At 31.1% G+C, this 15138-nt stretch overlaps 2 protein-coding genes across 10 annotated transcripts in view; one reads left to right on the forward strand and one right to left on the reverse strand.

Moving 5' to 3' along the window:
* Window positions 1-223: 223 nt before the first annotated feature.
* Fer2 (48 related 2) lies at window positions 224-3978 on the forward strand. Of its 4 annotated transcripts, none has more exons than XM_015979928.2 (5): window positions 224-357; window positions 437-576; window positions 3267-3399; window positions 3543-3754; window positions 3804-3978. In XM_015979928.2, exons 1-5 carry the CDS (start codon window positions 305-307, stop codon window positions 3911-3913), a joined length of 648 nt encoding a protein of 215 aa, XP_015835414.1. In that variant the 5' UTR covers window positions 224-304; the 3' UTR covers window positions 3914-3978. The 4 variants fall into 4 exon arrangements, with proteins under 4 accessions (XP_015835414.1, XP_015835415.1, XP_008193038.1 ...); XM_015979929.2 differs by having other exon boundaries at window positions 3546-3754; XM_008194816.3 differs by having other exon boundaries at window positions 3267-3378.
* Window positions 3979-6908: 2930 nt separating this feature from the next.
* The window catches only part of cno (canoe), a 52459-nt gene continuing 44229 nt past the window's right edge, over window positions 6909-15138 (reverse strand). For all 6 annotated transcript variants that reach the window (XM_015979924.2, XM_015979923.2, XM_008194814.3 and 3 more), the window contains 4 exons: window positions 14301-14926; window positions 11617-12176; window positions 7916-8188; window positions 6909-7862 (listed from right to left, as the gene is read on the reverse strand). In XM_015979924.2, the coding sequence (XP_015835410.2) occupies window positions 7539-7862; window positions 7916-8188; window positions 11617-12176; window positions 14301-14926 (1783 nt within the window). In that variant the 3' untranslated portion in view covers window positions 6909-7538. The remainder of the gene's footprint in view (window positions 7863-7915; window positions 8189-11616; window positions 12177-14300; window positions 14927-15138) is intronic.

Consider the following 15138-nt stretch of genomic DNA (forward strand, 5'->3'; position numbering starts at 1 on the left):
CTGCTTGCCATTGGCCACTTTAAGGGTTCCACACCCCTTGATCAATACTAAATTCGGAATGCAATAAAGGTCTTAAACCACACAACCAGAAGAGTGAAAATCGTTTGAAATAAATCCTTGTTTTGTGTAGAGTTTTGTAATTTCAACCCTAACACGAAGGACTTTGTGTTTATTTTCCCCTGTGGTGTGATTTTTGACTACGATAATCGTGTTATAAATTGCGAATCCCCGGGGATTTGGCTGTATTCAGTCTAAGTAATTCAGTTACAACGTTAATTGATTTATTGTGATTTGTGTGGAAATAATGAGTGGTAATCGGGGGCAGTTACCGGATTCTTCCTCTTCACCCCCAATCAAGTAAGTGTTTTTTTTTTCGAATTTAACGATTGTTCGTTACAAAAGTGATTGCAATAAAATTGTGTTATTTATTTCTTAGTATGCAGTTTGGTGGATACAGTGCTGGGGAACTTTCAGAAGAAGAAGTTTCAGATCTTCCGAGTTGTGCGTTTGCAACTCGGCAAACATCAACTTCGAATTTGCAACACCATTATTTATCAACATTACATCACAATCCAGGTTAGTACAATGTTACAAATTCAATATTTAAAAATCAAAATTTTAAAATTCTAAAGCTCGGTCCAATTCTTTCTAAAATCAAAATATCCAGGTTCATGCTAATGTAATTTGTCTAGGACGACACAAAGCTTTATGAAAAATACTTAACCGATTTTTTTACCTGAATCATAAAAAAACTCAATTTATATTTCGCCATCAAAAAATCCACGTTTTTAGAAAAATAACGATTTATGTCCGGATTTGTCTAAAAAAACTGTTTTCTATAATTTTGCATTTATTTTTAATTAATTCTTCCATGTTAGATTTTTATGTACCATTTTCAAAATACCCACTATAATTTGCTTACTTACATTTTTTACATTCTTTGATTATTTTACTACTTTTCCTTCTTTCTTTTTTCTTTTCCTTGATTGCAGGGATTAAGCTACTCTTTGTTTTGTTATTTCAAATGTGTTTGCTTATTCTCATGTTTAATTTATTTTTTCTTCTTATTTTCTTATTACATGTAAGTACACAAGGGGAAAATAAGCGGGTGGTGATAGCCAGCTTTTCAGCTGTACAAATAAATTCATTTTTATAGAATTTTTAAACTTTTGACTTGTAAATAAAAAAAGTTCTTTAGAATAACTTACTAGTTTTACTGCTTTAACAAAAATGTTGAAACTGGTAGTGTTTCTTCTTAGTTTTACAAAGAAAAAATAAATGTTCCACTTTTTTTTGTTTTTTTTGGCAAAAATTTTCTTAATCTTTAACTTTTTTCTAAACAAGAAGTTTAATAATTTTAATCAAACAAATGCGAATTAATTAAAACCTAATTTTTTTAATAAAGAAGGTTCTATGGACCAGAATTTCAAAAACATAACACGTACGATATTATTTATTATTTAAAGTCTTCACTTCCTTTCCATTGTCTAAAAGATTTTCCAACAAGGGGAAATTTTGAGTGTTGTTTTTTAAAAAAAGTTGGTACGATTTAACGAAATTTAATTGAATAAAATAATACAACAAATCAGTTTAGACATTAAGCAATTTCAGTCTGCTTTTACAGCTAACTGCCTTTATTAATTAATATCTTTGTTAATGGTCACTTTTCAAAAAGCCCTAAACCAGGTCGATTTTATTTTTTTAAATAGTACAGTTTGACATGATATTTCATCATCCGTTTTTGAGTCGTAATGTCAGTTTTAAGTTTTTTTAAAAGAAAACCGACTTTTTTGTTCCCTGTTTTAGATATTATACATATCTTTCAAGTTTTTGACAATAAAAAAAATAATAAAATTATTACCGTGTGATCATTTAAATTTATGATTAGAGTAGGCTTTAATATCTACTCTTTTAACTTGTATAAAAACACTGATTAACATAGTTAAATAAGATGAAAGAGTCAAATAACAAAATTTCGAACAATAATATCTAATTAATAATTATATTTTAAGTTTTCACTCAGTCTGCACTAGTCTATCAATTACAAAGAAAAAAACGCCTACTCTAATTACAAATTCAATGATCGCATGGTAGGAACAATCAAACACAAAAGGTTTTATTTTTTTTTATTGTTTTACTTTATAAGAGTCAATTTTTTACATATTTTTAAATAGGTATTAGCATGAAAACACTTAATATGAAACCCGCACACAAGAACATGAATAAAAACATAAATAAAAAACCATTACCTCTTATAAAATAAAACAAGAATAAAAAGATAAGGTTTTTTGTATAAAACCTTTAATAAATTTTTTAATGTATTTATTTTATTTTCTTTTTTTGAAATTGTCTGCTTTATTTTTTAATTTTTTTACACTACCAGAAAGGTAACGATGTGTACTATTGAAAACGGTAATAAAAACTGTCCGTTGACATTAAAAAGATGGTGTCGAATGACGTCATAAATGTCACTGTGACATCAAAATGTAAAACTTAGGCCCAGTTTCTGGAATTATATTTAACGGAGAGATAAATTTAACTACCGGTCAGAAACCGGGAATTAAAAATAAAAAACGACGTATTCGAGAATTTTTTTGAAAAATTACTCAGAACAATGATATAAATTTTGTGCTTTACAAAAACAAAATTAGCGTGTTTCGAGTAAACTTCACGCTAATTTTTAAAAATATTGACACATTTATTCTTTTGTTGTTTAAGAATGATTGTAATTATTCAATTTTCTTTGAATTTTCTTTTGTATTGGTTTAAGTTAGAGTAGCTCCGGCTGAACTTTGGCCATGATGAAGACTATTTACATATTATTATTGTTTTTGTACTATTGTCCTTTTTGTATTTTTGATTTCCTCTAATTTTTTTAAATAATTTATTTAATTTTGTATACCGATTTCCTTTGCAATTTACCTCTCAGGCTGTCACTTTATACTTATTTTTTAAAGTAAAAAAAATGTTTTCTACTGCTTTTATTTCAGTTCTTTCAATAGAAAACGCTTCTTTAAAAATTATTATGAAAACTATTGTTTACTCTTCGAATGCAAAATTGCCGAACTTTTCCAAATAATATTAAAAAAATATTTCTTTTCACAGCATCTTCCTCAACGTAACCTGAGACGAATTTATTAGTAATTAGCAAAAAATTACTAATAAACAAAACACTATAACTTATAATTTATTAGCTATTACACTTTCTGGTCATAGCAAATTGGAGTTTTTCTTTCACGAATCAAGCAAAAAATCTTTAATTTCAGACAGCGGTCAATGTGGAGGTAGCTCTCTCGCCAACTCCGACTATTACGGCACCTCTCCCTACCGAGTCCAAAGACACGCAGCCAACATCAGGGAGCGGAAAAGGATGCTGAGGTCTGCTATTGGACCCACCGGGTACACCCGTCTTGATATGTGGCTTGCTTGCTATTTGTTCTGTATTTAGGTGATTTCTTTTTTGTTGTATATTTTGTGTCGTAGTTTAAGTTTGATTTTCTCATACATTTAGCAATACAATCCTAACTAATATCGGTTTGCAGCAGTATCAACTCTGCATTCGACGAGCTGAGAATGCACGTCCCGACTTTCCCATACGAGAAAAGACTAAGCAAAATCGATACTTTGAGACTGGCTATTGCCTACATTGCGCTACTGAGGGAGGTTTTAACCGCTGACTGCGACCCTCTGACTTATGTGGAGAGGTGTCTGAGGGGCGAAATCAAAGCCGATAGAGCCAATTGGAACACCAGTGGTAATTTTATACAATTTTTTTAATTCATTGAAGTATTTTGCAAATTTAGATCTGACGGCACGCCTGTCTTGGATCAATTGGGAAAATCTCGGGGTCAGTCCGAATAGGAGGAGCGCACTAACTTCGCTAGCACTAACCTCCGACAACATCAACCACTAATAAATCGCCCAAATTACGCTTCTGTGCAATATTATTTTGTAAATAAAAAGAATATGATTGAAAAATTGTTTTGTTTCATTGTGGCAGTCAAACTATCCCGTTAACTATCACTATCACTTACCTTTACAGCATCTTCTTTCTGCCACAGTTTGATGAGATTGAAAGCCTCATCCCACTGAAACAAAAAACAATGAAATTAGAAAACGTGCCATTAAATTAGTTGAAAATATTAGTTTTAATGTAATTTTTCAAAAAATAAAAGTACTGGTAACTAACCATCCTTTTGTCCCTGGAAATCCATTCACGCAGCACACACTAACCAACGAATTTAAAACTTTGAAACCGGAAAATTGTGATTTTATTTATGAGACGTTTGTACCGGACAACTGCAAGTAATAAACACTAGCGGCTAGTGTAATAAACTGAATAGAATTAAACGGCACAATAATTGTGTAAGAATATGGATAAAACGTCACCGACAAAAAATTAATCGCTCAGATAAGTAATTTTTGCAAGGTGGGAAACAAAGAGGGTTGGCTGATTCATTGTTTTTTGTTGGGACTTCCTCACATATCGTGTTTTTGAGTATACAGGGTGTATCAGAAATACGTGTGTTAATTTTACCTCGTAATAATACTCATCAAGTGCAACAACTTTTCTACAGCGTGCTCAAAAACTGACGCACCAACTCAATGGTGTGTGGTAGAGAACTGGTTACGTATAAAGGTAAAAATAGTAAAAAAATTCTTTGTATTAAAGTTATTGATAAATAACGAATTTTAGATAAATGATATGTGGCAACGTTGTCTAACAATCATGATCGCAATAGAATTTGATCAACAATAAAAATAAATTATTTTTGAAACGGTTTCCTAGGAAATAATTCCCAGTGTTGGCACATTTACACATTGTGATTTTTTTGATGAATTTTAATTTTTTAAATTAAAGAGACTGCTAAAGTCTGATAGAAAATTTAAAAATAATTATTCATCGTTTTGTTAAGGAACGATTACCTTGTGTGAAGCATAAAAACATTAAAAAATAATGAAAACTAAAAAAGTTAACACAATAAGTTTGTAGCTTCAGATTTTTTAAAACATGACTTTAGGAATTTTTTCAACATTTTTCCCGTAATCTGCACTTGCTTCTCAATAACGTACCACTGAGTTGGTGCGCCAGTTTTTGAGCAAAGTTCTTAATAAATATTTTAACTGTTTTCCTCCCTTATTTTGTGCAAACGAGCCGGTCAGTGTTCCATACTTAGCAAAAATTTTCATTGTTATATTAAATTGTTTAAATTGTCCGTTTCTATCACAACGAAAATACCTCGGCACTTTTATCTTTGTACCCATAGGCGGCTACACGTTTCAGTACGTTATCTTTTCCAAATTATAAGTAAATTTGCAAAATTTTTATTCAAAAATTACATATATATATATATATATCCTGAAAATCGCAGAAATTTTCTTGAAAAAGCAATTCAAAAAAAAAGTATTCGTAACTTCATTATTCTGAAAAATACACAATTAACACTAATCCACTTTTTAAGGATAATTTAATTTAATTTAATTTAATAAAACAAGATAGGTAATTGAAATTATTGTCCTTTAATTTATTATAAAACCCTAGATATTAACTCCCCGACTTCCGACTTACCTAAAATTATTTACAAGTTTCCGAAATTAGGTGCGCATACAAACAAAAGTATATATTTTTTTAAATAGAATACAATAGATTATATGCATTTTTTGATATAGCTTTTAACACTGAAGTTTTTAAATTGTTATTGGTAGATTTTGTATCGTTTTTGAAATTTGTTTTCCACAAAAACACGCTTTTTAAGATATATAAAAAATAAGAATCCTAGAAAAGTATGATTTTCACCACTTTAGCGCACTGCGAGAAAGAAGAGAAATATGAAGTTTGTTGCAAGTAGCTGAATAACCTAAAAGTTTTTAATAGACTCTTGTATTTTCCATCTAAAAACTTTAATAATTAAATGTCTCTTGTGATTATTCAACAGATATTTAACTTTAAACATTAAAAATATTTACAATATTACAACAATACTACAATACTTGTAGTAGACAGACAAAAGTGAAATTTTCAGTTAATAATAATAACTTTAATATTACCCTTAGATCATTATTGGTCAGTTTAAAACCACAATAACGTCAAATTCACGCTTTTTTTTAACAAAAATTCACATTGTCACGTACGTAAAAGTATGACAGAACACGAAAGTTACTGAAGATGACAACGGCCGTTATCAAAACGTAGCAAATAAATTTGAATCTTTTTTACACATACTTTATTTCCGCGAATAAAACAGAACACAAATAAACCCAAATGATTTTTTTTTGTTTATAGCGAATCTTTAAATCCCCGTATAAATTCCAAAAATCTTTAGAGTAAAATTTTTTTTCGTAGTTTTCTTAAAAATAATACTGCAAATTACAAAGCTTTGAAATTTTTAACTAAAAAAGCAAATGGTTTGAGAAATTGTTTTACATTATTATTCTCTACAGTCATCTACACCATAAAAAATAATAAACACTGAAAAGTTTAGCCTGCATTTGAAAAAAAAAACCGAAATTCAAAGAAAGACCTTCAAATCAGTGTATTTTATTATTATTAATTTATTACTTTGGTACTGAAAACTGCTTGAAATTGTAGTACAATGATGGATTATTTTGTTTATTTCTGAATTTTCGTTAATATGCAACCAATAATACTGGTTCCAGCAGATCAGATCGGTAATCATTAAAAAATTTCAAAATTAATCCACGATTACACTGTTTGGGTATTGTCAAGCTTGTTTTAATAGTTTTGCTAAAATTTCATAATAGACTATTATTATTTAAAAAATTGTTACAACTTATTTTTCAAAAACTTTCCCCATGGGTATGTTAAATTCACCCAAGTGAAGGTAAGGATCAAGTGGAACTTTGAAGGTTGGAGTTTTGGCTGGGAAGTAAGTAGTCAAAGACAAGAGAATATTTAATATGTATATTGTTTATTCATAGTACATAAAATAAAGAAATAAAACAGAATTTTGTCTATATTATACTCTATTAAATATGACAATCTAATGAATTCCACTGCTACTTTTGATGACAATTTACATATTTTATATACACTACGTCATAAAATTTGAATGTAAATATGAACATTTATTGCCTCAAACGAACGAAAGCTGTAACGAAAGAAGGAATGTAGAGAGAATTGAAAGTGTGAGTGTATGTATAACATTGGTCCTTATGTGCAAGTATTGCTTTTACAATATCATGGTTATCTAAACTCTAGGAAAAATAATTTATATATAAAATGACGAAAATAGGATCTCTAAAATATGATACAATATATATTTGAATAAAGTTCTCTATCAAACAAAAACCATCTCATTTCAATTGAATCACGTCATAAGCCACTACGTTTAAAATCAATCAATACACTTAGTCGTTGTAGACGCATAATTAGCTGCAGGTTGGACGGTACAGTTAGATATGCAAGATAAATTAGCAGGACTGACAACATTGTAATAAATTTCCACTAACAATATCTTGTATATTTGGTCATTTTGGTTCTTTAAATCTATCACACATTCAACAAGTAGTAACAAGTATTAATGAACAAGTCCCGAACTTGGTGATCCCAAATTATCAATTTCTCTTTGTGCCCTACTTATCTTACTCTTATCCTTCGGAGTTTCCTGCTCGCCGGTCTCCATCGCAAACATTTTCATTTTCTCTTTAAATGACAATTTCTCAGGAACCGGAGGCATTGTTTGATTTTTCTGCTGCGCTTGTTCGGCCAATCGGCGCGCCCTGGGGTCCCTGTACACCTCCTGGGCGCCGATCACCCCCGGGGTGGCCACGGCGGCGCCGGGGGAGGCGTCCGTGGGGGTGGTCGGAGACGCCAACATCGATTCAGCTTGGCGAATAAAACTCTGCAATAATTAAATTAAACAATTCTACCAACAACAAAAGTAAAAATAAATACATTGGGGTCCTCTCTGACGGTTTCCTCCAGTTGCAAGGTGTTGGGAGGGGGTTGCGGAGGGGACGTGTCGAAGGACACGCGTTTCGTGTTTTCCTTCGCCCGCATGGACATTACGGCGAAACTGGAGCCTCGTTCAGGCGGGGGCGGCGCAACTGGCTCTGGAGGCGGCTGTGTTTGGGTGTTTACAGCCCCCGGTTTCAGGATGGAAGGGGGCGGTTCCTGCTTAGGTGGAGGGTTCTGGACAGGCTGGGACATACTCGGACTTGGACTTTCCTGCAAAAATATAAACAAAATTATATAAAAAAATTTAGTTAATTTAGATATGTATTGGTAGTCTTTAACTTGCTCTTTAAATTTTAGTAAAAAGAATATTTGCTTTTAATTATTATAAATTTTATTGTTATTATTTAATTTTTATTTTTACAATAAAGTCAATTTCTGACGACTTGATGATATTTTTTTAATTATCAAAGACAATTTTCTGAAAAAAAATTAGATAATTCAGAAAAAAAAAAAATTACAAATCCCGAAAATCAAGTTGATTTTTATTGAAGAGGAGACATTTTTGCCGTACCTTTGAAAATTGTAGCACTTACCCCCTTTGTAATACAAATCATTTCAAGGTGTGATTTGCATTTTTAGATTATTACTATTATTAGTTTCTATGAGTGATATTTTTTTCTGAAAGTTACACAACCGGAACAACTATAAAACAACAAAACTTCATAAATTTTGTAAATTTTCTATAAAACTTAGTAATATCTTTAATTTTTTTCAGTTTGTTTTATTAAAATATCAAATCCAGTTCCAGTACAAGCTCTCTAAAAATCTAAACCTGAAAAAGTTCTTTATCAAGTTACCTACTCGTACATGTAGATCTTCCCTTGTTTTCTGAGATATCCTTTAAAAGCAACCTGTATTTATTTAAGAAATTTTTGCTTTTTAAATAACGTATAGCCATTTTTGCACTTTGTTTACAATATTATTAATTTATTAAGTACCATGCCATTCAATTTTTTTAGAGAAAATTTTCTGTAGGTATTGTAGGTTTTTTTTACTGTTATTCTAAACTTCGAAAACGAAAACTAAAAATCTAGTCAAAATGCAATCTGTACAAATGTGAGTTGCTTTTTTTCAGTTTTATTATTTTTTGTGCAAATGTGAAATTATCCCATTCGTATATTTTTTTTTACAAAATAAAGATAATTCTGCCGCCCTTAAAAATGTTTTTACTATATCTCCAAAACAACAAATCATGAAGTAAATGCAAAAAAAACGGTGAAAATTCGGTAATAATCAGTTGCGTGTAATTCATAAAATGATAAATTGTAATACGTGGAACGTAATTTTTGCGTGTTGAGACTAAAAACGGGTCGCCAGGAGCCACACCAGACAATTCTAATTCTAATGACACAGAACAGAAGTTCAATAATTAAACAAACGGTCAATGAAAAATTCCCACTAAAGTATAACACTGAAAAACTGAAGCATTTTTTCCTAAATTTTTACACAGAGAAAGAGTGGCTTGGTGTCTCTTTTTTTTAGCTAATCAGAGTCCCCAACACAATTTTGGAATAATTAAGTTCAAATTTAAGATAATTGCATTTTTTGTGGATAGTAATTCCTTTAAAACCTATAACGGTTTTAACTGAACTGAAAACTGAAAATTACTTTGATTGAAATAAATGATAAATGACAATTGGCATTTTGTAGAATTTTAAGTTCTGATGACCTGTTTCAATATTCAAAAATAATATTCAAGATAAGCGTAGTTTCCTTATATATTATTTATACTTTAGAAACGTAGAAATAAAGTAAACAATCTTTTTATTCACAAATATCAAATTCAAGAGACCTACTGATTAAGAAATTCAAGACGTACAAAACTAAAGAAATGGAAAATTGGAATTCGATTAAAAACAACTTTGTTTTAAATGAGAAGGCTTATACAATATTGAAAAATTTAAATTTTAAATTTAGATTTAAAAAGCAATTTTACATAATAATTAAATTATTATTAAACAGTTAAGTACTTCGTAAATTGTTTTAAAATTTATATTTGCAAGACCAAATAAAATAACTGTGAGCCCTCTAGTGGACATTATTCTACTGTGACTTATATTTATAACTGTTTGTTCAAATGGAAGTAGGACTTTTTCCACTTTAAGGGGAAAACTTCAAACTTAAATCTGTTCCAATGGTTTAGCACATTACAATTAGAAACGTAGATTTTTTTTTAAAATTGAATAACTTGAAAAACTTAAATGGAACACCCTATTTTCTCTAACATTAAAGTTATTATTAGTAAAAAATTTTACCTCTTGATTACTGAAACAATAGTTAATAATTCTTTTATTGTTTAATGTTTAACATCTTTTGAGTAATAAGCAAAAGACCCATAGCTGTTAATGTTTTTAGAGAAATAATTTAAAAATCTTTTAGATGCAAAAATAAAAAAATTAATGTTCCATTTAAAATTTTTAAGTTATTCAACTTGCAGCAAACTTCATTTTTCTCTTCTTTATTGCAGTGCGCTAAAAAATTATATCCTTAAAGTTTGAACTTTGTTCTTTAAAGTGGTGAAAGTTCTACTTTTCCGAGATTCTTAGTTTTTATGTAATGTTTTTTAAGCGTGGTTTATCAAAAAATCAAGTTATTTCAAAAACAAATTACTAATTAACAAGTTACAAATTCTCTCCAAAAATGCAAAAAATATAGGTTGTTTCATTTAAAAAAACATAAGTTTGTATTGCAGCTCATTTGCGAAACAACCTGTAAACTTGAAAATAATTTTAAGTGAGTGGGGGTTTGTATGTACAACTTTCGTAAGAAAAAGATTAATTTTCTAACATTGCAAGGTCAATAATAGACTTTTTTACATCGCTGGAACACCTGTATATTGTCGTACTTAAATATTTAAGCTTACACTAGCAGCAGATTTGCAAAATATGTTTTTGTTTTTGGGAAAACAACCCCCAAATTACACTAGTTACGAAATTGTGCAATTAAATATTCATATGCAGAGAACTACGTGAATTATGTATTACAAATTTGACCAAGTAATGGACCTCTTAGAAAACTAGTAAAAGTAAGTTTTTAAAATTCAGAACAATGCGCACTCAATGGTTTCCAAAATATTAATTTTCTAAAACAACACTTCGGCAGATCGAAACGCCAATAGCTAAAATATAATCATACAGGGGGCTCATTATTTATTCGAGGGTTAAGAATAATAAGCACAAAATATTTTAGTAAATATTATAAAAACAAAATTATTAATAAAACATTTCCTTCTTCTACTCGTAAATCTAATTCATAGATTAATTTTACATTAATTAATAAAAAATGTCAAAAAATACGCCATCGGTAGCTGAAATCGCAAATTACAAACTCGATACTTATATTCATTTGTTCTGAACCATGCAAGATTTCGAAATAGATATCAAATTGTTACATACACAAAATTTAAGATTAATACTCTTGTTTAAATTCCTACAAGTTCGTGACAATTTCTAACTTCTAGACCGATAGATAAAATTTGTAAAAACAGCCATTTATTGTCATCGTATAAAAATAGCAGTTTACACTCAAATTTGATGGCATTTATTTTAAATTACAATTACTTTAATTATTGGTATAATTGGTATAAGTAGACGTGTTGCAAATGCTTTAAAAAAAGAAGGGGCAATGTTGACCCTTACCTTCTCAGTATCATCGTCATCTTGCTCAGCAGCCTCCATCGCCCTCCTCTGAAACTCCCTCTCCAACTGCAACACCCTCAACTGTTCCTCCTGTTGTGGCGTCCTCTGTGGCAACGCCATCAACTCCCGAATTTGCTGTTCCTGCCACTGTCTCGAAGCCTCCCTCCTTGCTTCAGCTTGACGTTCCTGTTCCTCTCTAGCCCAAGGATCACGCGGTGTTTTCGTCGACGGTACCGTCGAAGTCGGATAAAATGCCATCTTCGGTGGATCTTGACTGCTGGCAGAGTACAAAGGATGGGTGCTAGTTGGCGGCAATTCTGGTGGTTCGTCGGGTCGTTTCGACGGCTTGGGGGCCACCGGAGGCGATTTGTATGTCGGGGACGTCGGATAATATTGGTATTGGTTCAAGTTGAGATTTTGCATACTTTGTGTGTTTTGAGCCATTTGGAAGTTGTAGGGGGCGTAGTATTGGTTGTTGGGATGCTGGTATTGCATTACGCGTTGTTGTTTCGCATTGGCGACTAATTTTTGCGACCTCACATTGTTGGCCATTCGCAAATCTAATAAAACCAAGTTTAATTTTGAATCTATTATGTTGTTCTTCATGTAATTCTGGCTTACAGATCTTAAAACAGCTACTCTGAAGTCTCCTATAAGCGGACACCGACGGTATGCTTTTGTCCGGTTAATGAAGGTGTCCTCTCAAAAGAAATAATAATTTATATATAAAAGTGTTATCATATTTTCCTAGGAAAAACTAATCTTAACTGTTTTTGTCTTTTGTTACCTATCTGTGGTTTACTACTTTATGAAAGGAAAACACGTTTTCTCCCAGAGTTGTATATATTTATTTTTGGAAAACTAGTTTGGGGTAATTCTTCAGTTCCCACGTCGAATGTTTTTACACTTTTAGAAAATTCTAGTCTTACTTAAAAAAAACTAGAACTATCTGATAATCTTAGTAAGAACTAGAAAATTCCGAACCAATTACATTGAAAGTCAGATTAAAGCAGTTTTTATTGGAACACATAATTAAAACCGTTCGTTGTGCTTTTATTTCTGTACAAGCGGTACTTTTTAGTTGGTTCTTTTTGTGCTCAATAGTTGTTTCACCGTGTTTGTGAATAATTTATTTTAAACACGAAACAGAGGATGTTTATAATGTGTTTAAAATAAATTATTCACAAACAACCGATTTACTGTAAAGTTAAGAAAAAGACTAGTTTTACGTAAATTATGTTTAGTCAAAATTACAATAAACTGCTAATATTTTCTAATTCGAGTTTTTACTAAAATTATCAGATAGTTCTAGTTTTCATTCGGTAAAACTACAATTGTAGTTAAAAATTGTAGTTTTTCTTAGTATTTAAAACGTACTTAAAACATATACAGGATGGTCCAAAGCCCAGCTCTGTAGCTCAGTTATTATAAAAGTTAGAGTTTTGATAGTTTGTTGATGGTATTTGTACTCTAGGACACAGTTCAGAAAATTATTTTTGATTAAATACATAGTGTCCCAAAAAAGTATGATGTCAAAATAATAAAAAAAATTAATGGCATGATATCCCTAAATAAAATAATAATGATATGATGTACCTAAAGATTTTTTCTAATCGGTTCAAAATTTACTGTTAAAAAAACAAAAACAAAAAAAAATCGGTTTTACACCTTCATTACCTTTAATTTTAAAAATTTATAAAAAATAAAAACAGTGCATATTTGATGCATTTGAAAAAATTCTTTGATAACGTCATGGTGCCGCCATATTGGCCGCCATGACTTATTCAGTTATGTCAAATTTGAGCTCAATTAAAATGCTAAGTTATTCGTTCTTGCATTTTTTTATTTTAGAAAAATACAAAAAATGAATTTTATACGTCACTTTGTAATGATGATTTTAAATTTTATTAAGTGGTTGGTTCATCCATATTTAAAATAAGTAGCACAGTTTTAAAGACTTATTAGTAGGGCTTCTAATTTTATAAGAAAAATGATATCGCTCCATTTAAAAAATTCTGTAATGACGTCATGGCGCCGCCATATTGGCCGCCATGACTGATCCAGTCAGATCAAAATTGAACTCAATAATGCTAAGTTACCTGTTTTTGCATGTTTTATTTTTGAAAAATAAAAGAATTACGAATTTTAAACGTTATTTAAACTCACTCTGTATATATTCCAATATAGGACTAGTGCAAAACTAGTGCAATATATAATACACATAACTTTAAAACCACTTCTTAGGTCTAATCTAAATCAGTTTACCAATGAAATAAAACATGTACTACCTGCTTATGTGATTCCCCAAATTATCTGACGAATCGTCACAATAATAACTATTAATAATAACACACGCGCGTATGACATGCTGTCCGCTCAAAGGAGAGATTTTGTTTTCAAGAAACCGAATTGCATTGCCCGCGTCCGTTTAAAAGAGAAGCAATACCATTTAAAATACATTAGCTCAAAATGGGAACAACAAAATTGTCCGTTTGTTGGAGCAGTCCGCTTATAGGAGGTGTCCGTTAAAAGAGATTTCACAGTAGTACATTTATAGACGTTTCGGCATTAAACATGTACAAAAAATAATTACAAAAGTATTGGTTATTTATGGAAGTCAGAATTACATTGCATATCTAATAAAGTTTAAAAAAAAAAACGTTAATTTTTTAAAATTAATTTACCTTTATCTAACTCTTCTTCGTCTTTCATCCGGTAGAGAGGAATCTCGACTTTGCTACTCTCGTGTGCTCTGATGTTTCCACTGCTGGCGTACTTCATCAAATCGTTGGCTTGGTGATGCTTCAACAAATCGTCACTTTTCGAAACTCTCATTTCTTCAATTCGGTTTTGTTCGTTAATTCGAGCATTATTCGTGCTCAAGTAGCGCATTATCTCCTCGTGGCGGGCATTTTGCGACTGTCTTACCATGTCTTCACGCAGTAAACCACCGACGTTGTTATAATCTTGTCGCTGTCCGTTCGAGTGGACGTGTTGCACGTTATTAGGGTAGTTTGTGATGGGTTGTGCTTGAGGTGGACGATTCGGGTCGTAGTAATAGGGGTGGTTTGGACCCGGGTAGTTCTGGGGATGGTGTTGTTGGTTGACGCTTGGGTAGGAGCCGGACCTGGACTCCTCGTTATGGATTCGATGGGTGGATGGGGGACTTTTCAAATTCGGGATTGATTGGTGGAGATTGGAACGTGAGGCGTTCACAGACATCGGGGGAGGGTAGTAGGCCGAAGCCGGGCGTTGGGAATTCACTACTGAAGATTGGAGAGAGTTTTGAGAACTTCGAAGGGCGGAAGTCCTAATTTAAACAAATTATTTGGGTAAAAAACTTGCAATTTCTTGGACTATAACAATTGCATGAAGGGGTTACAAATAAAAGAATCCACATTAATTTCATTAATTAATTCCATTTTCATCAGATTACATAACACGTCTACAGCATTAGTATAATAATTATTACAGAAATTCAATAAAATTAAAACCTTACTTAAAAGACGATGCTGCCGCCCG

Source organism: Tribolium castaneum, chromosome 5 (genome assembly GCF_031307605.1).
Source record: "Tribolium castaneum strain GA2 chromosome 5, icTriCast1.1, whole genome shotgun sequence".
Taxonomy (NCBI): Eukaryota; Metazoa; Arthropoda; class Insecta; order Coleoptera; family Tenebrionidae; genus Tribolium; species Tribolium castaneum.

What these genes read in the sequence shown, in the direction of transcription:
- Fer2 (XM_015979928.2), top strand. Translation starts at nt 305, where the DNA reads ATGAGTGGTAATCGGGGGCAGTTACCGGATTCTTCCTCTTCACCCCCA. An exon ending in AACATTACATCACAATCCAG is followed by an intron (nt 577 to 3,266) that starts GTTAGTACAATG and finishes CTTTAATTTCAG; the next exon opens with ACAGCGGTCAATGTGGAGGT. An exon ending in AGCCAATTGGAACACCAGTG is followed by an intron (nt 3,755 to 3,803) that starts GTAATTTTATAC and finishes TTGCAAATTTAG; the next exon opens with ATCTGACGGCACGCCTGTCT.